The sequence below is a fragment of the Opisthocomus hoazin genome, chromosome 6, assembly GCF_030867145.1.
Source record: "Opisthocomus hoazin isolate bOpiHoa1 chromosome 6, bOpiHoa1.hap1, whole genome shotgun sequence".
In the NCBI taxonomy this organism is placed as follows: Eukaryota; Metazoa; Chordata; class Aves; order Opisthocomiformes; family Opisthocomidae; genus Opisthocomus; species Opisthocomus hoazin.
The window spans coordinates 28,454,575-28,473,218 of NC_134419.1; the positions used below are offsets into that span (position 1 = coordinate 28,454,575).

Consider the following 18,644-nt stretch of genomic DNA (forward strand, 5'->3'; position numbering starts at 1 on the left):
TGCGCACCTTCTGCAGATGAGCTGCCAGAAAGCGAGCGCTCCTGAATTACTGGACAACCAGGCTCATCCTCATCAATGCCATAAAAATAGACAATGGCAGTAAAACATTGTGCAAGGAAGATACCCAGAGATGGGAACCGAGTTTAATTTACATTGGCCAAGTCTAAAGTCATTGTAGTGGGTTCTGGCTTTTGTGGGATGGGTTCCTCCTTTTGTCTAGCGTGAGTCCCGCTGGGGCAGCATCATTTTCTCTGGAACCGGAAAATGCATGTGACCTGTGTGGCTCCTGCTTTGGCTTTAGCTGGAATTGAGTGGAGTAATTCCTGCAGAAAACCCTGCCAAGGCAATTTTACTTACAAGAACAACAGGGTAAGGAAAGATTTATGATGATTCAAGAATGATCCAAGGGGAGGTGGACACAATGAGGCATGTTCCTGCAGCATCAGTGGAAGTTCAAAGAGGACATTAACAACACAGGGGAAGTTCCTCTGGCATGTTCTTGGACCTTTCTCATAAAGAATTGAAGGCAAAGACAGGAAAATACGTTGTGTCAGTAACTGTTTATAAACGGTATATGGTGTTTCACAGCCAGAGCAAAAAGCCTGCGAGCAAGAAGAGCATCCGGCGCAGGAGCCGGGAGGCTGCGAGCCACGCTCCCGCTCAGCCCGCGTAGGAGCTCATCGCACCTCGCTGTCCCTCCTCCGTCCTCCGACCGCCAGCGCGGGCACTGTGGCGTGGGCATGGTGGGTCGGAGAGGTCTCGGTGCCCTGGGCACCGCGGGCTGGGGCTGGGTCCTTCTGCACCTCCTGGGGTCCCGGGCAGGCCCGGCTCATGGCGGGCTGCATCCTGTGGCAGCATGGACATCCACCCAGGTCCCATGGCACGGGGCAGTGCCGAGAAGGGCTGACCCCGCTGTTGCTCCCTGGCCCCGGACTGGGAGTGGGGTCTCAGGGGGTGGGAGAGCCCTGCGGCGGGGAAAGCATGGGCGCGGGCAGGATGCGGGCTGGCAGCGGGGCTGGGCGGGAGGGGAAGAGGCCAAGGGCAGGGAGCGATGCTCTGCGCACTCGGAGGAAGTGCGAGCACTGCTGCCCGCCGAGGGCCAGATGCGCCGGGCACTGCTGGTGGCTGGGCACCGCGCATCTGCGGCACCGACATGGTAGGTCCCGCTCCTGCCCGTGCGGACGCGTCGGGGTCTGCCCGGAAAAGGGGGTTAGGTGAGTGCAGGGCTGGGGGCAGATGCTGCAAGGAACCGGTGCCGCTGCCGGTGACCTGCAGGATGGACCCAGGCTGTCCTGGAGAGACCCTGCCGCGGGCAGCGAGGCCATGCCAGGCGCACAGGGCACTGCCGCTGCGGAGGCAGCTGCCAGCTGTAGGTGGGGGGAGAGGGGTGGGGGCACAGGGCTGGGATTAGGGGCTCCTCAGGAGTGAGCTGCGCTGCTGGCACAGCCCCCCCAAAGCACCTTGCTGGAGGGACCCTTTCTGCAGCAGAGCCTGTACCTGGCCAGCAGCACCACGTGTGCCAGAGTGTGAGCTGGCACAAGCAACGTGTCCCTGGGGCTACCAGGACCACCTGGCAGCAGCGAGGGTGCGTGGTGGGCTGCGTGAGTCCCCGTGGGACGTGGGTGCTCACACATCTCTCCCTGGCACACAGGGCACTGCTGCAGGACTGCAGTCTGCTGGGAGGACGTGGGCTCTGGGCGCCCGTGGCATCTGCTACCTGGGCATCGCTGCCATCGCATGGGGTAAGCCGCCCGCCGCCTGCTCTGCAAGCCCAGCGTCACCCTGCTGGAGAGGAGCCTGCAGGTCTGGGAAACCAGAGAAGAGCAGCAATGTGATTTTGGGGGGCCCCATCAGTCACACCTCCATGGCCACCAGCCCCAGGGCTGGCTCCTTCTAGGCTGCGAGGGGGCTCGTCTGCCCCAGCCAGCTCCCTCCAGCCAGACCCGTCGCAGGACCGTGCTCCCCTGGGGAGGGCCAGGCCACGAGCGGGGTCCCCGCAGGGTGTCTGGTACCCCAAAAGCAGCATGGCAGCTCGTGCATTGTACCGTGAACTGGAGAAAGGCTGTAGCAGCTCTGCGCCCATGCCTGTGCTGTGGAGCTGGGCACGAGCATAGCCACAAGACACACAGGTGCAAGGGTTGGGAGCACAGCTGGGGCAGCACCGCAGAGTTAAAGCTGCTAATTGACATCAGGAGAAGAAATCAGAGTAGGAACGTATTTGGCTTTGCTTCCTGCAGGGTATTTGCTTCACATGTTGGCATTGCACAGAGCAAAACCTGCCAGTGCCTGCTCTGTCCCTAGGGATCCTCCATGAGCTGAGCTCTTTTGCAAAGGACCTTTCGTGCTTGAGCTAAGTAACAGAGGCAAATGCAGAAGTGTCAGCAGGAGGCTGAGATTTAGCTCTGAGAGGAAAACAAAAATGCAAAGGCATCCCCAGTGTGGTGGATGCTGAGTGCTGCCCTGGGGGGAGGCGTTTGGGGCTGCTAGAGGAGCTGAGGCGTCAAAACGCAGGCAAACAGCACCCACTCAAGGGTGCAGCCTCAGGGAGAAGTAACGTGAGGCTGCAGGGAAGGAGTGGGGATGAGCTGTGCTACAGAGAGGGTGTCGCTGGTGGAGCTGGAGGAAGGAGGCAGGAGAGCTTGCAGAGGATGGGCACGTAGCAGATGGGCTCCCTCAGTTCCTCTCGGTTTGGGATGGGGTGTGTGAGGGAAGCAGGGCGGCTGCCCTGAGCTGTACTGGGGGGTAGCGAGGGCCAGGAGGTGGGGGGTGGGAGCTGAGGATGGGGCAGGCTCCCAGGAGCTGCCCTGAGCTTCTGTCCTGCAGCCTCAAACTCCCAAGGGGTGAAGAGGAAGGCTGTTGTCGAAGGCCACATTTTCCTCAGCTTTAGCTTTGTTGAACAAAGTGGATAGCTTCCTCTTTCGCAAGAAAAAACAGACAGATTGTGGGAACATTTCTTCGAAAAATGCATAATGATTGACCAAACTAGAGCCCTAATTAGACCTGGGAAGCCCTAGATTTGCATCTAATTTGTGATGCCCAGACCTTTGCCTGCATGCCACAGTGTGATACCCTATTCCGAGACACAGGGTACCCCAGGCTGGCTGCTTGGAGAAAACTTTGATCCCCATCTCTCTTTCTGCACAGATGGAGATATGATCCCCATATTGCTTTCTGCATTTGTGGAGATGCCTGCTTCTGGGGAGGAGGGAGGAAGCTTTTTTTTTTTTTGTGGCTAAAACCCTTTGATTGCATCAAGTTGTGGTACGAAGTGCTGTAAATAAGAGCAGGGTTTCATCAAAGTGCCCTTCACTTTGGGTGTGGGTTCCAGTTAACCTCTGGCTCTGCCCTGTCTGGTGGGCACGACCAGGATGTGAACTTTACTTTTGCAAGATGTTGTTTTGCAATACTGAATTTTACAAGACTCCTCAGACCACGTCTGGATCAGATGAGTGGCTCAGGATCCAAATGCTTTTGGGGGTGAGGGCATGCTCGTTGGTCTGCCTTGCTCCAAGCTGACTCTCATGTAGAAGTGTAAAGCAAGAACACCGAAGTAGTACACTTCTGCACTCGAGGAAGGAACCATGTTTAAGGAACCATCTTGATGTTGGGTTTTCCCCTTTGAGAAGCCTTTGTGGCCACAGGAGCAGGGCTGTGGGGCTGGGTTTGCACCCCTTGTGCTGGAGGGGGGATTGGCATCACTGCTCAGGGCTCTTCTGCCACCTGCGCTGTGCCCACCCCATCCCTCTGTCTCAGCCTTCACCCCACCTCGCCCACCTTCCCCATCCCTGTGCCATCCACCTCCGTCCCACCTCAGCTCTTTCTGCCACGCCTGATCCACCCAGGTCTCTGTGTACCCTTAGAGCTCCGTTCTCACCCATGCTTATCCCTTCGTGCCATCCTCTCACCCATCTGATCACTGGCATCTCTTGGCCCCGATGCCAGCCCTAGCCCACCCTCGTGTCCCAAGGGACCCCATCCCAAAGCTGGCTCCCATCCTTTCTGCGTCTATCCCGGACCTCATGCTCTCTCACAGGCACGGTGATACGGGTGGAGGTGGGTGCCTGGACGTACCACTACAGTGACCAAGGGGACTACATGTGGGAGCAGGCCAGGAACTACTGCCAGACCTTCTTTACCGACCTGGTGGCAATCCAGAACAAGCAGGAGATCGAGTACCTCAACAAGAGCCTGCCCTTCCATGGGCGCTACTACTGGATCGGCATCCGCAAACTGGGTGGCATCTGGACCTGGGTGGGCACCAGGAAGGCATTGACGAAGGAGGCGGAGAACTGGGCAGCCGGGGAGCCCAACAACCGCCGCTCCAACCAGGACTGCGTGGAGATCTACATCAAGCGGCAGCAGGAGTCGGGCAAGTGGAACGACGAGCCCTGCAGCCGGAAGAAAAAGGCGCTGTGCTACCAGGGTGAGCGGGGGGACTGCAGCACGGACCCGGGTCGGGCAGGCTGGGGACCTCGGCAGGGTGGCCGGCAGCTCCTCACGACCGTACTCTGTGTGCACAGCCTCCTGCCAGCCCTTGCCATGCAGCCAGCGCGGCGAGTGCGTGGAGACCATCGGGAGCTACCGCTGCGAGTGCTACCCCGGCTTCCATGGCCCCGAGTGCGAGCATGGTGAGCCACCCATCCCCGTTCCTCCCTCCTTGCTGGAGAGCCTGAGGCCCGGCGGCAAAGCAGGCAGGTTCGTTATGCTCCTAACGAGCCAGTGGCACTGTGTCTCTCCCAGTTGTGCAGTGCGCTGAGCTCGAGCCGAAGGGAGCGCGCATGAACTGCAGCCATCCCTTCGGAGACTTCAGCTACAACTCCACCTGCGCGTTCCGGTGCCAGGAGGGGTTCGAGCAGCGAGGGGCAGGCACGCTGCGGTGCCTCGCTTCCCAGCAGTGGTCAGCAGAGACCCCCACCTGCACAGGTAGGGCCTGCCAGGGGCTGGGGGTCTCAGGGACGCGGCATTGATGCTTCGGGGGGGCCAGCCCTGCGTGCCCAACGCTGCTCAGGCACACAACGGGCTGGGCTTGCCATGCCCCTGCCCTTCGGGAAGCGGCTCCTGGTGCTGCATGTAGGGAGCGGTTCCCAACGAGGCTGCAATGGGCAGAGCGGCTGTGAGATCCGGATAAGCCCCCTGCCCTCCCCTGCTGTCCTGGTGCCCTTGCTCGCTGTCCTGAATCCCATCCAGGCACCAGCATCCTGAGCGCACTGAGCACTGGGGCAGGACAGCGTCTGGGCACTTCCATCACCCCGGTGGCACCGGCTCCGGCTCCCCAAGCCCACCCCCATCTGCCTTGGGAAGGTGCTCAGCATCTTGGGGGTCCTCAGAGAAGAGTGAAGGGGGCTGTGGTCCTGTGGCCAGGGGAAGGGTGTATCCTGGCAGGGCTGGGCCACCGCAAGCGGGGCGAGGACCAGTGAGATGAGGTTAGATATAAGCTGGGAGGGACAGAGCAGGGCAGGAAGCCACAAAGGAGAGAAAGCTGCGGTACGTCACGCTGCAGGGGCAGGGAAAGTCTTCCCATCGGTGGCTGGAGGGTTTTCACCCAGGCACCCCAGAGGGGGGTTTTTGGGGTTGCAAGAGCCTTTTTTGGGGGTTGCGAGAGCCCTGCTCCACCTTCCCTGTGCTGCTGTGTGGTGCATCTGCAGCCTTGCACAAGGATGGGATGACTCGAGGACCGAGGCAGACACAGGACACAAATGGGGACCCTCTGGATTGGGAGACCTAGCAGGAGGGGTCAGGGGGTGGGCAGGATCTCTGTACATAATATTAAAAAAAAAACAAAAAAGCCTGCCTTGAAGTTAGTGCTGCCAATGACGCCTGTACTGGGTCGGCCTGTGGTCCAACCCAGGGCTTGTTTCAGGCAGCTGAGACCAGCAAAACTTCCTGCAGTTCAGGAGAACAGGCACAGAGATGTGATGTGCCTGTCCCGTGGCCAGCGTTCCCAGCGGTGGCAGGGTCAGGAGCTGGCTCCCAACTTTGTGGAAGTTCCCCTAGGCAAGCTGGGCTGAGCCAGGCTTTTCCAGGTCCCCAAGGCTTGCTTTCCCAGCTCATTGTTTTTTCCTGCTGCCTGCACGTATGATTGATTCTTCTTTATTGCAAAGAATCAGATGAGTCAGTCGGTCGCCCTTGCTGATAACGAAGCTGCGTTAGTAAGCATTGCCAGCTGGGTTTACTCCAAAAGGGAGCAGAGGCTCCTGCTGCGGTGAGGCTGATGGTGCTGCAGGCACCGCAAGGGACAGGGCTGCCTGCCCTGCCCTGCGCCTGCCTGCAGCCATCGTGTCCCCAGCTGGCTGTCCCCGAAGGGGGCCGTGTCCATTGCTCCCCACCTGCATGGTGCGTTCGCCTTCAACACCACGTGTGATTTCTCCTGCCCAGAGGGGCTTGAGGCGACGGGAGCGTGAAGGCTGCGGTGCACGGCCGGAGGTCTCTGGATGGCCCCCCCTGGCGCTGTGAAGGTAGAGCTGGGGGTGCCTCAGCACTGGGTTTTGGGGCCCCCATAGACACCTCCGAGGATTCTGTGGGAAACCAGGCTTGCCTGTAAAATAGCTTGAAAGGAAAAGTCTACCAAGGAAAGGTTTGGTGTCAGTCTGAAAGCAGAAGGCGCAGGGAATGGGGTCTGCCTCACCCGGGCTGGGTGCCGGTGGTGTTAGATGTCCTCCTGGCACCAGCCTGCAGTGGTCCCATAGGCAGCGGAGCCCCTTTCCCAGAAAATGTTGGGTGCTGCCCCGGCATGCAGCGAAGCAGGCCAGGCACAGCCCGGGGAGGCTGGTACGCAACCCCCGTAGCTATTGCCGTCATCCCACCCCAGTCCCCTACAGCTCAAAGCCGTCTGGATGTCCTTCTCCATGCCGCTGTGACAAGGCTGGAGGCAGGTCTCCGCTCCCCTCCAGGGAGGCGGGCAAGTCAGGCTGCAGCAGCCAGGTCCCTCGTCCCGGGGGCTGCGACCCACAGTAGCGCAGGGGACAAACAGGGCTCTGGCAGAGCAGAAACTGCCTCCCCCTGTACCCCCAAGAACTCACTTGTATGGCAGAAAGTCATTTTACCAAACATGTTATTACTGTTTTTGAAGAAGCAAGACTTGTCTGGGTGAGAAAGGTAAATCAAAGACATATCCCCATAGATTTGGTTTTATTTGCTTGGGATTCAGCCCTAATCCCTAGATGTAACCTCATCCATCCCGTCTCTGAGACCTCCTCTCCTATTGCAGCCATCACATGCCCAGTCCTCAGAGCTCCAGAATGGGGAGAGCTGAACTGCTCCCACCTCCACGGGGACTTTGCCTTCAGATCCACATGTGCCTTCTCCTGTCAGACGGGGTTTGTGCTGAAGGGGTCAGAGACCCGCGAGTGCACGGCCACAGGGACCTGGACAGGAGACGCCCCACGCTGTGAAGGTAGAGCTGCTGCTCAAGGTCTCACAGGCCTTGGGCTGACCCTAGGATGTTCTCAAGTGTCTTGGTCCTCTCATCCCAACAGTTTAGCCTTGTAGTCCCCAGGCTCCTGCTTGAAGTGTACCTCTGTCCCTGCAGCCATCACCTGCCCAGTGCTCAGTGCTCCAGACCGGGGAGACCTGAACTGCTCCCACCTCTACGTGGATTTCACCTTCGGCTCCATGTGTGTCTTCTCCTGCCAGATGGGGTTTGTGCTGACGGGGTCGGAGACCCGCGAGTGCACAGCCACAGGGACCTGGACAGGAGATGCCCCAAGCTGTGAAGGTAAAGCTGCTGCTAGAGCTCAGGGTGTCACTGACCTCGGGGTGACCCTAGTATTTTCTTGAGTGTCTTGGTCCTCTCATCCCAACAGTTTAGCCTTGTAGTCCCCAGGCTCCTGCTTGAAGTGTACCTCTGTCCCTGCAGCCATCACCTGCCCAGTGCTCAGTGCTCCAGACCGGGGAGACCTGAACTGCTCCCACCTCCATGGGGTCTTTGCCTTCAGCTCCACCTGTGCCTTCTCCTGCCAGATGGGGTTTGCACTGATGGGGTCAGAGACCCGCGAGTGCACGGCCACAGGGACCTGGACCGGGGACGTCTCACGCTGTGAAGGTAGCACTCCTGCTAGATCTCAGAGTGTCACTGATCTTGGGGAACATCCTAGTGACACCCCAGCCTCTTGGTCCCAGCAGTTCAGCCTTGCAGTCCACAGGCTCCTGCTTGGAGTGTGTCTGTACCTCTGCAGCCACCACCTGCCCAGTTCTCAGAGCTCCAGACTGGGGAGACCTGAACTGCTCCCACCTCCATGGGGACTTCACCTTTGGCTCCACGTGTGCCTTCTCCTGCCAGAAGGGGTTTGTGCTGACGGGGTCGGAGACCCGCAAATGCACGGCCACAGGAACCTGGACCGGGGATGCCCCAAGCTGTGAAGGTAGCGCTGCTGCTAGAGCTCAGGGTGTCACTGGCCTTGAGGTGACACTAGGATGTTCCCCAGCCTCCTGGTCCCAGCAGTTCAGTCTCCTAGTGCCCAGGCTCCTGCTTGAAGTGTGCCTCTTCACCCTGCAGCCATCACCTGCCCTGTGCTCAGTGCTCCAAACTGGGGAGAGCTGAACTGCTCCCACCTCCACGGGGACTTCGCCTTCAGATCCACATGTGCCTTCTCCTGCCAGACGGGGTTTGTGCTGAAGGGGTCAGAGACCCGCGAGTGCACGGCCACAGGGACCTGGACAGGAGACGCCCCACGCTGTGAAGGTAGAGCTGCTGCTCAAGGTCTCACAGGCCTTGGGCTGACCCTAGGATGTTCTCAAGTGTCTTGGTCCTCTCATCCCAACAGTTTAGCCTTGTAGTCCCCAGGCTCCTGCTTGAAGTGTACCTCTGTCCCTGCAGCCATCACCTGCCCAGTGCTCAGTGCTCCAGACTGGGGAGACCTGAACTGCTCCCACCTCCATGGGGTCTTTGCCTTCAGCTCCACCTGTGCCTTCTCCTGCCAGACGGGGTTTGTGCTGACGGGGTCGGAGACCCGCGAGTGCACGGCCACAGGGACCTGGACCGGGGACTTCCCCCGCTGTGAAGGTAGCGCTGCTGCTAGAGCTCAGGGTGTCACTGGCCTTGGGGTGACACTAGGATGTTCCCCAGCCTCTTGGTCCCAGAAGGTCAGTCTCCCAGGGTCCTGCTTGAAACGTGCCTCTTCGCCCTTGCAGCCATCACATGCTCAGCGCTGGCCACCCCCAAGATGGGCCATGCTGCCTGCTCCCACCTCCATGGGGACTTTGCCTTCGGATCCACCTGTGCCTTCTCCTGCCAGACAGGGTTTGTGCTGATGGGGCCAGAGACCCGCGAATGCATGGCCACAGGGACCTGGACGGGGCATGCCCCGCACTGTGAAGGTAGATCTCATGATCACACACGTCTGAAACTGCTGTGTTGTAGCAGCCTGCTTTCCCCAGCATCCCTTTCCCCTTAGCACCCCTGGTCCATGGCAGCTCATCCCCTGGCTCCCCATCCCCTGTGTCCCCATCCCACCACCATCAGCCCTGTCCTACTGACGCTACCGCTGTGCTTTATCTCCAGCCGTCAGCTGCCCAGTGCTGGCCACCCCCAGCAAAGGCCAGCTGAGCTGCTCTCACGAGCACGGGAACTTCACGTACAACTCCACGTGCGCCTTTTCCTGCGAGGAGGGGTTTGTTCGGATGGGAGCAGAGGTGCTCTGGTGTGCAGCCACAGGGAACTGGACCAGGCATCCCCCTGTCTGCGCAGGTACAGTGGGACCCCCTGCTCCTCTAGCACCAGAGGGGGTGTCTACCTTCAAGGTCCACCTACGAGGAAAGACTGAGGGAACTGGGCTTGTTCAGCCTGAAGCAGTGAAGGCTGAGAGGGGACCTTATAAATGCTTACAAATATCTGAAGGCTGGGCGTCAGGAGGATGGGGCCAGACTCTTTTCAGTGGTGTCCAGCGACAGGACAAGGGGCAATGGGCACAAACTGAAGCAGAGGAAGTTCCGTCTGAACATGAGGAAGAACTTCTTCCCTCTGAGGGTGACGGAGCCCTGGCACGGGCTGCCCAGGGAGGCTGTAGAGTCTCCTTCTCTGGAGATATTCAAGACCCACCTGGACGCGGTCCTGTGCAGCCTGCTTTGGGTGACCTTGCTTTGGCAGGGGGTTGGACTAGATGACCCACAGAGGTCCCTTCCAACCCCGAACATTCTGTGATTCTGTGAAGCCCCTCTGACAACTCTCTAACCCGTGGGTCTGCGGATCTGTTCCAGAGGACGCTGCCCCCTTCTTAAAGCAAGTCCTGGCTTACAGCAGCGGCACAGCTCTGGCCGTAGCTGGCATCGTGCTCTCGGGGACGCTCATCGCCCTCCTCGCCAAGCGGCTCAGCAACAGAGGTACAGAAACCCCTCCCGCACCCCACCGGCGCTTTGGCCCGGGGGCTCTCCCATCAGGGGGTTACGGAGTCCCAGGGGAGGGTGGGATGATCAGAAGAGCTTAACAGCATGACTGCCTCAGCCCACGTGTCTTCTCTGCTGCGAGGTTGCTTTCGTCTGGCAGCCCCTCCTTGGCAGTTTGTCCCACTGGAAGTGTCAGCAGCCAGGTTGGGAGGGCAGAGCCAGAGAGACACTTTAATTGGGGAGGGGAAGGCGGTCAATGGTTTCAGCTCCCACTCCCCGCTCCGTCCCGTGCTTGTCCAACGTGGTTCAACTTCGGACGCTGCTTCCCAAGCCCTTCACTAAGCAGAGCTGGTTGTTTCTTTCCTGCCTGTGTGACCCACGCGGACGTTTTGACGCCGTTACCAGAGGAGAAGAAGAAGCTGCTGAACCCCACCAGGTGAGAGCCGCGCTTGGCGGGAGGGTGGCCCTGCCCTGCGCCCATCACGGCCCCGCGGTCACCCCGCTGCCACCCACATCCACCCGCCTGGGGCTGCTCTCGCACCCAGCGTGGGACGGCGGCGTGGCCGGGGCTGGGCCACCCCCTGCCCTCTGCCCCGCCGCGACACCCTCGCGTCTTGTCCTCCAGCGACCTGGGGTCACCGGGCATCTTCACCAACGCCGCGTACGACGCCAACCTGTGAGGCCAGCGCCGGCCGAGACCCTGGCAGCGCGCTGGCAGCGTTCCCCGTGGCTCCTGCGGGGAGTCACGCGTGGAGAACCCCCCGGGGCAGCTCTCCTCCGGGCTGGGGGGGTCCCGGGGCGCTCCCGTCCTGCCCGCCTGGCCCTGACCCGTCCCACCGCGTCCCCCCGCGCTGCCGACCCAGCGGGAGCTGCTGCCGGGGCCCGGAGGGGCTTCACCTGGAGACCGTGCCCACGCCGCACGTACCCCCCACCCGGGGAGAGGAGCTGCCTTCCACGCGTGGAGATGGCTGAGACCGACCGGCCACTCCCCCCCCTTCCCCTCACGGAGCTGACTCCCCCCCCCCCCCCCCCCCCGCTTGTAGCGACGGGCTTGTGTCAGCGGGGCCTGAATAAACGCCTGACGTGTCTAACGAGCCGCCTCCGTGTGCCTGGGGGCGGGCGGGGCGGGGGGCGGCCACGGCCGCCGGCTCGGACCCCGGGGGCTGCAAGCGAAGCCCCGGCGCGGAGAGCGGCCCTAGAAGCCCAGGCGCGCCCCGTCAGGCCGCCGCCGTCTGTCCGCCCGCGGCCGCCGTAGGCGGGGCGGGGCGCTGCCCGGAAGGAGACGTGGTGCTTCGGGAGGAAAGAGGAAGCCATGGCGGCGGCGGAGGCTGAGTGGGAGCCGGCGGGGCTGCTGCCGGGTCCGGGCTGCGGCCTCGACTGGGGTGAGCGCGGGGGGAAACGGGGGCGGGCGTGGCGGGAAGCTTTCCGCCGGGGCCGGGCCGCGCTGAGGCCGCTGTCTCTCCCGCAGAGGCGGTGCTGGGCGAGGAGCTGAGCGAGCTGCTGGGCGCCGGGGGGCCGGGGCGGGCCCCGAGCGACGAGCCCGACGTGAGTACCGGGCGGGGGCAGCGGGAGGCCTGGGGGCGCGGCGGGGGATCCCCGGGAGCGGCTGCGCGGTGGGGGGGGGGCGTGCGGGCTTGCACCGGTCACCGGCCGTGTCGGAGCAGCAGATTTATGGGCCAGGTTCCAGGGAGAGTTGGAGGTGCCGTGTCCCGTGTTTGAGAGACTCCCGGCTGCGGGAAGGATACGGGCGGGTTATAAAAATGTTAACCTGCTTTGGGTTGAAAAAGTGCAGGTGGAAAGGGATGCTCTTCAAACGTAGCGCGTACAGAAGTGGAGGGTGAGATTCTCTCCAGATGTTGGCTGTTAGTGGCTGGTTTGTTTTGCTCTTGAGTTCAAACACCTGAGTGCCAAACATTTGTTGGAAGACCAGTGGAGTGTTCTGAGTTTGCCCAGCAACCAGCATAAGCATGTGACAAGTACAAGAGTCCATCCTTGGGCAAGGCAAGAGACCTATGTCTGAAGTGATTGCCTGCTCTGAGACCAGAAAAGGAGAAGAATCACAAGATGGCTTCTCATTTGCTTGTCTATTTTCAGATTTTCTCCTAAACCCTTCACTTGCAACTTTATGTGTCAATCCAATGTTTTTCACTGTCCAGTGGTACATACTGCTTTTTCTGTCCCGGGGCGTTTGCCTCATGCATTCTCTACTCTCTCTTCTTCCCCCTGCCTTCTCTCTGCCCACTGTGTCCTAACCCACCCCAGCACAACCCCTGGGTTATCCAGCATAAACCTGGGGGACTAAGAGCATTCCTGCAGGCGTTGTAGAGCCAGGCGCTGGAGGAAACTTGGGAACTGCTGCGTTGTACAAGGGCAGGGTATCACCTGTCAGCAGGTCAGCATTAGTCACCTGTGTGGAGGCTCTTGCTGCACAGCTCAGGCTCTGATTTTCAGCCATTCTTCCTGTAAATGTGCTCTAGTGAGCTTTTTCTTCATCGTAGCCTGCAAATACTAATTTCTGTGCGGTGTGCGGACTTTCTGAGCCTCCCTTTGCGAGGCAAGTTACGAACGTACGAGAGGTATGTTTGCAGGATAGTTTTTAGCAAGAAAATCTTTGCTGTATATTTGTATGTCAGGTATCTAATATTTATATTTTTCATGCAAGTGCTCATAGAACTGTTACATTTGAGTAGAGAACTGAGACTTACAGTTGCATCAGCAGAAAAAATGGAGAAAAAACCTGATCGCTGTTTTAAAGGTCATACAATAAATAATATATATGTGGTGATTTTAGTCTCTCTTTTTCCTGTTGGAAAAGGAAACTGGTGCCCCTAGCTTAGAAAATGATGATGTCTGTTCATTCAAGTGTAGGGAGGCCTAATACATACTGTTCATCAGATCTTTTGAGCAAATCAGTCGTGGTATCTTTTTTCCTGCTAGTAAACTGACACTGATACTACTTTTGTTTATAAAGTGCCCTGAGATCTGATTATGGTAAGGCATTAGGTAAATCTTTCACTTCAGATGAAGGGGAGGATGCCAACAAGTTGCTGAAACTTGCCTTTTCTATGAGGGGATTCAGTGACTGGACTTAGAAAGTTCGCTTTACAGATTACTGATAGCAGTGCAGTAATTAGTGAGAGTCTTTAACTGGTATGCTCCTTTCCTACAGCTCTAAGCTTTACAAGAAGCATCCTCTTGTGTATTCCAGTTGAGAATTGCCCCCTTAAGGGCTGTTATTTCTGTGTGCCTCAAGGCAACTGAAGTGACAGTTTTGTTTTGTTTTGCAGAGCTGCAAGAATGTCAACATGATGGCTGGTGGTTTCAATGTATGTTGTCTCTTTGTATTGTTTCTTCTTCTGAACTGTCGTTTCAGGAAAATGATCTCTGTAACTTTCATTTTGATTTGGATTTGATGTCTTGGGACTCGGATCTTTGGAATATTACAGGCCATGCTTATGCAGGTAATTTACCTTTTGTATATTGCAGGTGTGACTATTTCCCCCACCCCTGAGGGTGAGCTGTTATGATTTCAGGGTAGTGGTAACTTACGTGAAACTATTTCATGTCCTGCAGCGTTTAGCTCTGGTGAGAACTCATGCTGTGTTTCTGTAGGATGGGTACAGCTGGCGAGGACTGCCCTACAAGCTAAGATATTTAGTATCTTTGGTCTCGCTACGTTTTATGCCGTGCCTTGCTTCAGGAATTAAATAGCTGGTGTAGGGCAGTGTGTTCTTTACTGATCTCCTACTGTTAAACACTTGTACAGTAAAATTTCTTTATCTGCTTCTTGCAGATGCAAGCGTGAAGACAGAACCTTTATCACCAGCCACTTCAAATTGTTCGGTCCCGTCTCCATCGTCTGTGGGCTCTCCGGTGCAGAATGTGCCTGTATGCAGAAATCTCCATGTAACACAGATAGCCTCAGTCATTAAGAACCAGCTGTGACAAACAAAAAGCCCAGTGATTTACTTGTCTGACCAACTTCATGGCATGAGAGGAAACAGCTTAATTTTCTGACCCGTGCAAAACCAGCTTCCCTTCAGTACTGTTTTCCTTCCTTTCCTGCTGTGACCCGCTCTAAAAAGAGCGTGTTCAGTTCTGTTTCCTCAGTTGTATGCATTGGCCTTGTTGCTAAACAAAATGCCTTCTAAAGTCTAGCAGTTGCTGGCCTTTGCCCCACTTCACTCTGCTCATAAGGAGAGGTGCTACTTTGATTTTCAGTGGTACTTAGCATCAGTTAGAATAAAACCTTTCTCCTGTTTGCTGAGTCAGCAACACAGATGCGATGAAACGCTATTATACTCCGAAATGCTGCTAGGCACTTTTAGGTGTTTCTGAAGCCTTAATCTCATGTACTTTCTGTCTGCAGGATGATGTGGACTTCAGCTGTAGCTCCCAGATGTCTCCCATCTCTCTCTACAGCAAGAGCTGCAGAAGTCCTGCATCTCCTGAAGGAGAAGGAGGGAAGAAGCCTGCTGTCAGCATCACTTCTCGGTCTGGTATGAAAGATTGAGTTACTTTGATTCTGCTGATAGCATGCGTGTCGTCTTGCATACAGATGTTTAACTAACAGACACTATTGTATCCTACCATTTTTGACTTGAATCTGTGATCAGATGTGTCTATTTTTAACAAATATTATAGATGGGTTGAAAAACAAACATATCAAAAGCCGTGTTATTGCTGCATGATTTCCTTATTTTATGTCTTCTGGTCTGACTTTGACTCTCTTTCTTTTCCTAGCAAATAATTCTGCAAGGACCCTGAAGAGGTGTGGTCAGACAGCATCCAGGCCTTCGATACAGCCCAAACCCCTTCTGCCTGCTGTACCTGAGGCTCAGGCTAACATTGGCATCCCAGCTAAAACCATCATTATTCAGACTCTTCCCACACTTGTGTCACTGCCAAAGCATCAGCCAGTTGTTAATATCCAGCCAGCACCCCCTAAAGGTGGGTGAACTGTCTTGGCTGAGCCAGGTCTTGGGGGTAAACACTATGTTTGTCTGAGATGGTTGCTAGAATTAAGTTAGCTTTGGCAGTTGAAATGGGAGATGGAGGGGAAAAAATAGCGGTCCTGCACGCTTTGCTGAAAAAGCTTTAGGCTGAGAAGATGGCCTTATTCCTCTCTTATATAGTCCTAAGAGAAACAGCACTTACCTGGGCATTGTGTGGAATGGAAGATAGTATAACAAAAGAGACTACGCTGACTACTAGACTGGCAGTTGTGGAGATAAAACTGCTGATTTGGAAGGATCTCTGGGGACCCGTTGCTCTAATTGCGATGGCAAGTGGTGCAGAAGGTGATTACAGTGCTATTCTGTCATAACCAGAGGAAGGTCCAGCAGAATCGGTTAGGATGCCTTGACTGAAGCTTGAAAGCTCGGAAGGAGTGGTAAAAGCTTTTTTTTTAACCACATGAAACTCTGCCACGGGGTGGTGAGAACAAGAGTTTATGGCTTTTTATCTCACTAAGCAGCACTAAATAGGATGTGAAATCTGCTAGGAGTTGAAAGTGCCATGTCAGAGGTTAGAATAGCTGCTTACAGCTGCAAGCTGACTTGTTAACGAGAGGCCGGTGATTTCCTGTCCACTGATAATACTTCATTCCTCTTGGTGTCCTGTAGCAGATTTTTGGAGTAGCTTGAGCCTTCATTTCTGATTCCCAAGTGTTATTTTCCTCTTCAGCTAAGGCAGCAGGGACATTACTTGTGTTGCTGAAATTGTCAGATGCAGTTGCTCGTTTTGACCAGCTGATGGCTGCAGTCTCTTGCGGTTGATTGTCCAGGCACTGAGATGTGGAAGGAAAATGAGACAAATACTTGAGGGCATGTATCTAGAAATTGTTGCAATAGTGAAAAATTTGTCTTAATTACTGCTTCTCCATCAGGAGTTAAGACAAAGTCGGAGAAGCTGATATTTGTTACAACGTGCCTAAGATTGTTGGACTGCTTTAAACACAGGCTAGCACAGTCAGCGTGACCTAATTCTTATTCCTTCTGATGTTCCAGCTGATAAAATACCATCTGGAATAAGGAACGTTGAGGATATGGATTTTTTGGATATAAGTATGGTACCGTGAAGATCAGCTTCTCCTTTTTGCTGAAGAGAAGTCCGGAGAGCAGTTTCTGTGAGGCACTGTAGAGGAAATACTTTTGGGAAAGTATTTCCATGCTACATATTTACTTTAACTGATGGTGTGTTTAAAAATTCTGTAGTGCTGCTTCCATAACAAAAACCATAAGGATCTTTTTCGCTAATCAGAATCCCCTGTATGTGACAAGTTGGAGCTACCAGTTTGAAATAAGCCATTATCTTCAAAGGAGCATGAAGAATTATATTTTTACAGTCCTTTTCATAAAAGCTTAAAGAAGAAAGCGTGAACTTAGAGCATCACATACGTTATGCATAAAAAAATTTGCAATAATCTCAAATTCACCTGTTTTGGTTTGGCCTGGATAAATGCCGGGTGCCCACCAAAACCACTCTATCACTCCCCCTCCTCAGCTGGACGGGGGAGAGGAAATATGATGAAAGGCTCGAGGGTCGAGATAAGGACAGGGAGAGATTACTCACCAGCTACTGTCATGGACAAAACAGATTGAACTTGGGGGGAGAAAAGGAAGTTTAATTTATCACAAATCAAATCAGAGTAGGATAATGAGAACTAAAACCAGATCTTAAAACACCTTCACCCCACCCCTCCCTTCTTCCCAAGCTCAACTTCACTCCTGTTTTTCTCCCTCCTCCCCCTGAGCAGCACAGGGGCGTGGGGAGTGGGAGTTACAGTCACTCCATCAGATGTTGTCTCTGCTGCTCCTTCCTCCTCAGGGGGAGGACTCCTCACACTCTGCCCCTGCTCCAGTGTGAGGTCCCTCTCACAGGAGACTGTTCTTCACAGACTTCTCCAACATGAGTCCTTCCCATGGGCTGCAGCTCTTCACGAACTGCCCCAGTGTGGGTCCTTCCCATGGGGTGCAGTCCGTCAGGAACAGGCTGCTCCAGCATGGGTCCCCCCATGGGGTCACAAGCCCTGCCAGCAAACCTGCTGCAGCGTGGGCTCCCCACAGGCTCACAGCCCCCTTCAGACATCCACTTGCTCTGTTGTGGGGTCCCTTCCACGGGCTACAGCTGGAGATCTGCTCCACCGTGGACCTCCATGGGCTGCAGGGGAACAACCTGCCTCATCATGGTCTTCAGCACAAGCTGCAAGGGAAGAGTCTCTGCTGCGGCATCTCGAGCACCTCCTCCCCCCTTCCTTCTTTACTGACCTTGGTGTCTACAGAGTTGTTTCTCTTTCATCGTTTCACTGCTCTCTCCTCACTCCTGTTTTACTGTTGTTTTTTTTTTTCCCCTGCTTAAATGTGTTGTCACAGAGGCACTACCACCGTCACTGATTGGCTTGGTCTGGGGCAGCGGTGGGTCCGTCTTAGAGCCAGTTGGCACTGGCTTTATCAGACAAGGGGGAAGCTTCTTGCAGCTTCTCACAGAAGCCACCTCTATAGCACCCCTGCTACCAAAACCTTGCCATGCAAACCCATAACATCACCATTTGAGGTTCTTAAGTAGGGTAGTACTAACTTACGGTAGCTTGAAGATTATGTCATTACAAAATACAATATATTTTATAAATATATTTAATATAATATAATATTTATATTATTTAATATAATATAGACCTCATACATAGAAGATCATGGTGATAGGTAAATTACTTCATTTTTCACTGTCAGAAGGTTGGGTAAATGCTGTAATACATCGTTGTGCGTTTTGGTTGGAATGCTCAGCTGGAACGTGCTGTTTCTGAAAGCTGACGAGGTCATCCTGTTGCAAAGGCTTAGAGAGACGTTCATGTGTTTTCAGACAACAAAATACTACTTGAGCACCTGCTGGAGTTAAATGTAGCTGTTGGACTGAAATTTCTTGGAAGTGACTGTTTTTCATTCCATTTCAAACTCTGTTAAGATTACGTCATTTTTTCTGCTTCCTTTCCTTTAAGCTCTGCTCAGCTTGTGCATAAAATTTCTTACAGGAGACATTTTTAAAAAGAAATTGGTCTTGTGTGAGTGTGAATTGAGGCTTTAAAGTATGTTTTGAAAGTGTGACTTGCATTGTTCCTTCTCGTTCATGTTCTTTCTGTATGCTGTTTCTGAATTGGTTTGTATAGTATGAGTCACTTCTGTGTAGTAGGTTTTCCTTTAAATAAAGCAATAAAGTAGGGATTGACAAAAGGGAGAAGGAGGATTGATCCATTAAATAACCCTAACCCCCCTCTCCCCCCCCCCTTCCTATCCTGTGGAATATACTGATGCTGAAGAACTGGACTT

The 18,644-nt window shown here is 55.2% G+C and overlaps 2 protein-coding genes across 5 annotated transcripts in view; both read left to right on the forward strand.

Moving 5' to 3' along the window:
• The first annotated feature begins 1,079 nt into the window (after positions 1 to 1,079).
• On the forward strand, positions 1,080 to 11,334 carry LOC104333779 (P-selectin). Of its 4 annotated transcripts, XM_075424108.1 has the most exons (16): positions 1,080 to 1,156; positions 1,652 to 1,742; positions 4,034 to 4,423; positions 4,521 to 4,628; positions 4,741 to 4,923; positions 7,208 to 7,393; positions 7,529 to 7,714; positions 7,856 to 8,041; positions 8,175 to 8,360; positions 8,495 to 8,680; positions 8,816 to 9,001; positions 9,130 to 9,315; positions 9,500 to 9,685; positions 10,195 to 10,317; positions 10,726 to 10,756; positions 10,946 to 11,334. In XM_075424108.1, the coding sequence occupies exons 1-16, from the start codon at positions 1,154 to 1,156 to the stop codon at positions 10,998 to 11,000; spliced, it is 2,472 nt and encodes an 823-aa protein (XP_075280223.1). In that variant the 5' UTR covers positions 1,080 to 1,153; the 3' UTR covers positions 11,001 to 11,334. The 4 variants fall into 4 exon arrangements, with proteins under 4 accessions (XP_075280223.1, XP_075280225.1, XP_075280224.1 ...); XM_075424110.1 differs by lacking the exon at positions 8,495 to 8,680; XM_075424109.1 differs by lacking the exon at positions 8,175 to 8,360.
• Positions 11,335 to 11,590: 256 nt separating this feature from the next.
• Positions 11,591 to 18,644, forward strand: part of ATF6 (activating transcription factor 6) — an 84,756-nt gene continuing 77,702 nt past the window's right edge. Inside the window, exons 1-6 of the mRNA XM_075422356.1 lie at positions 11,591 to 11,702; positions 11,789 to 11,865; positions 13,694 to 13,781; positions 14,114 to 14,208; positions 14,690 to 14,819; positions 15,064 to 15,270. Of these exons, the coding sequence (XP_075278471.1) occupies positions 11,633 to 11,702; positions 11,789 to 11,865; positions 13,694 to 13,781; positions 14,114 to 14,208; positions 14,690 to 14,819; positions 15,064 to 15,270 (667 nt within the window). The 5' untranslated portion in view covers positions 11,591 to 11,632. The remainder of the gene's footprint in view (positions 11,703 to 11,788; positions 11,866 to 13,693; positions 13,782 to 14,113; positions 14,209 to 14,689; positions 14,820 to 15,063; positions 15,271 to 18,644) is intronic.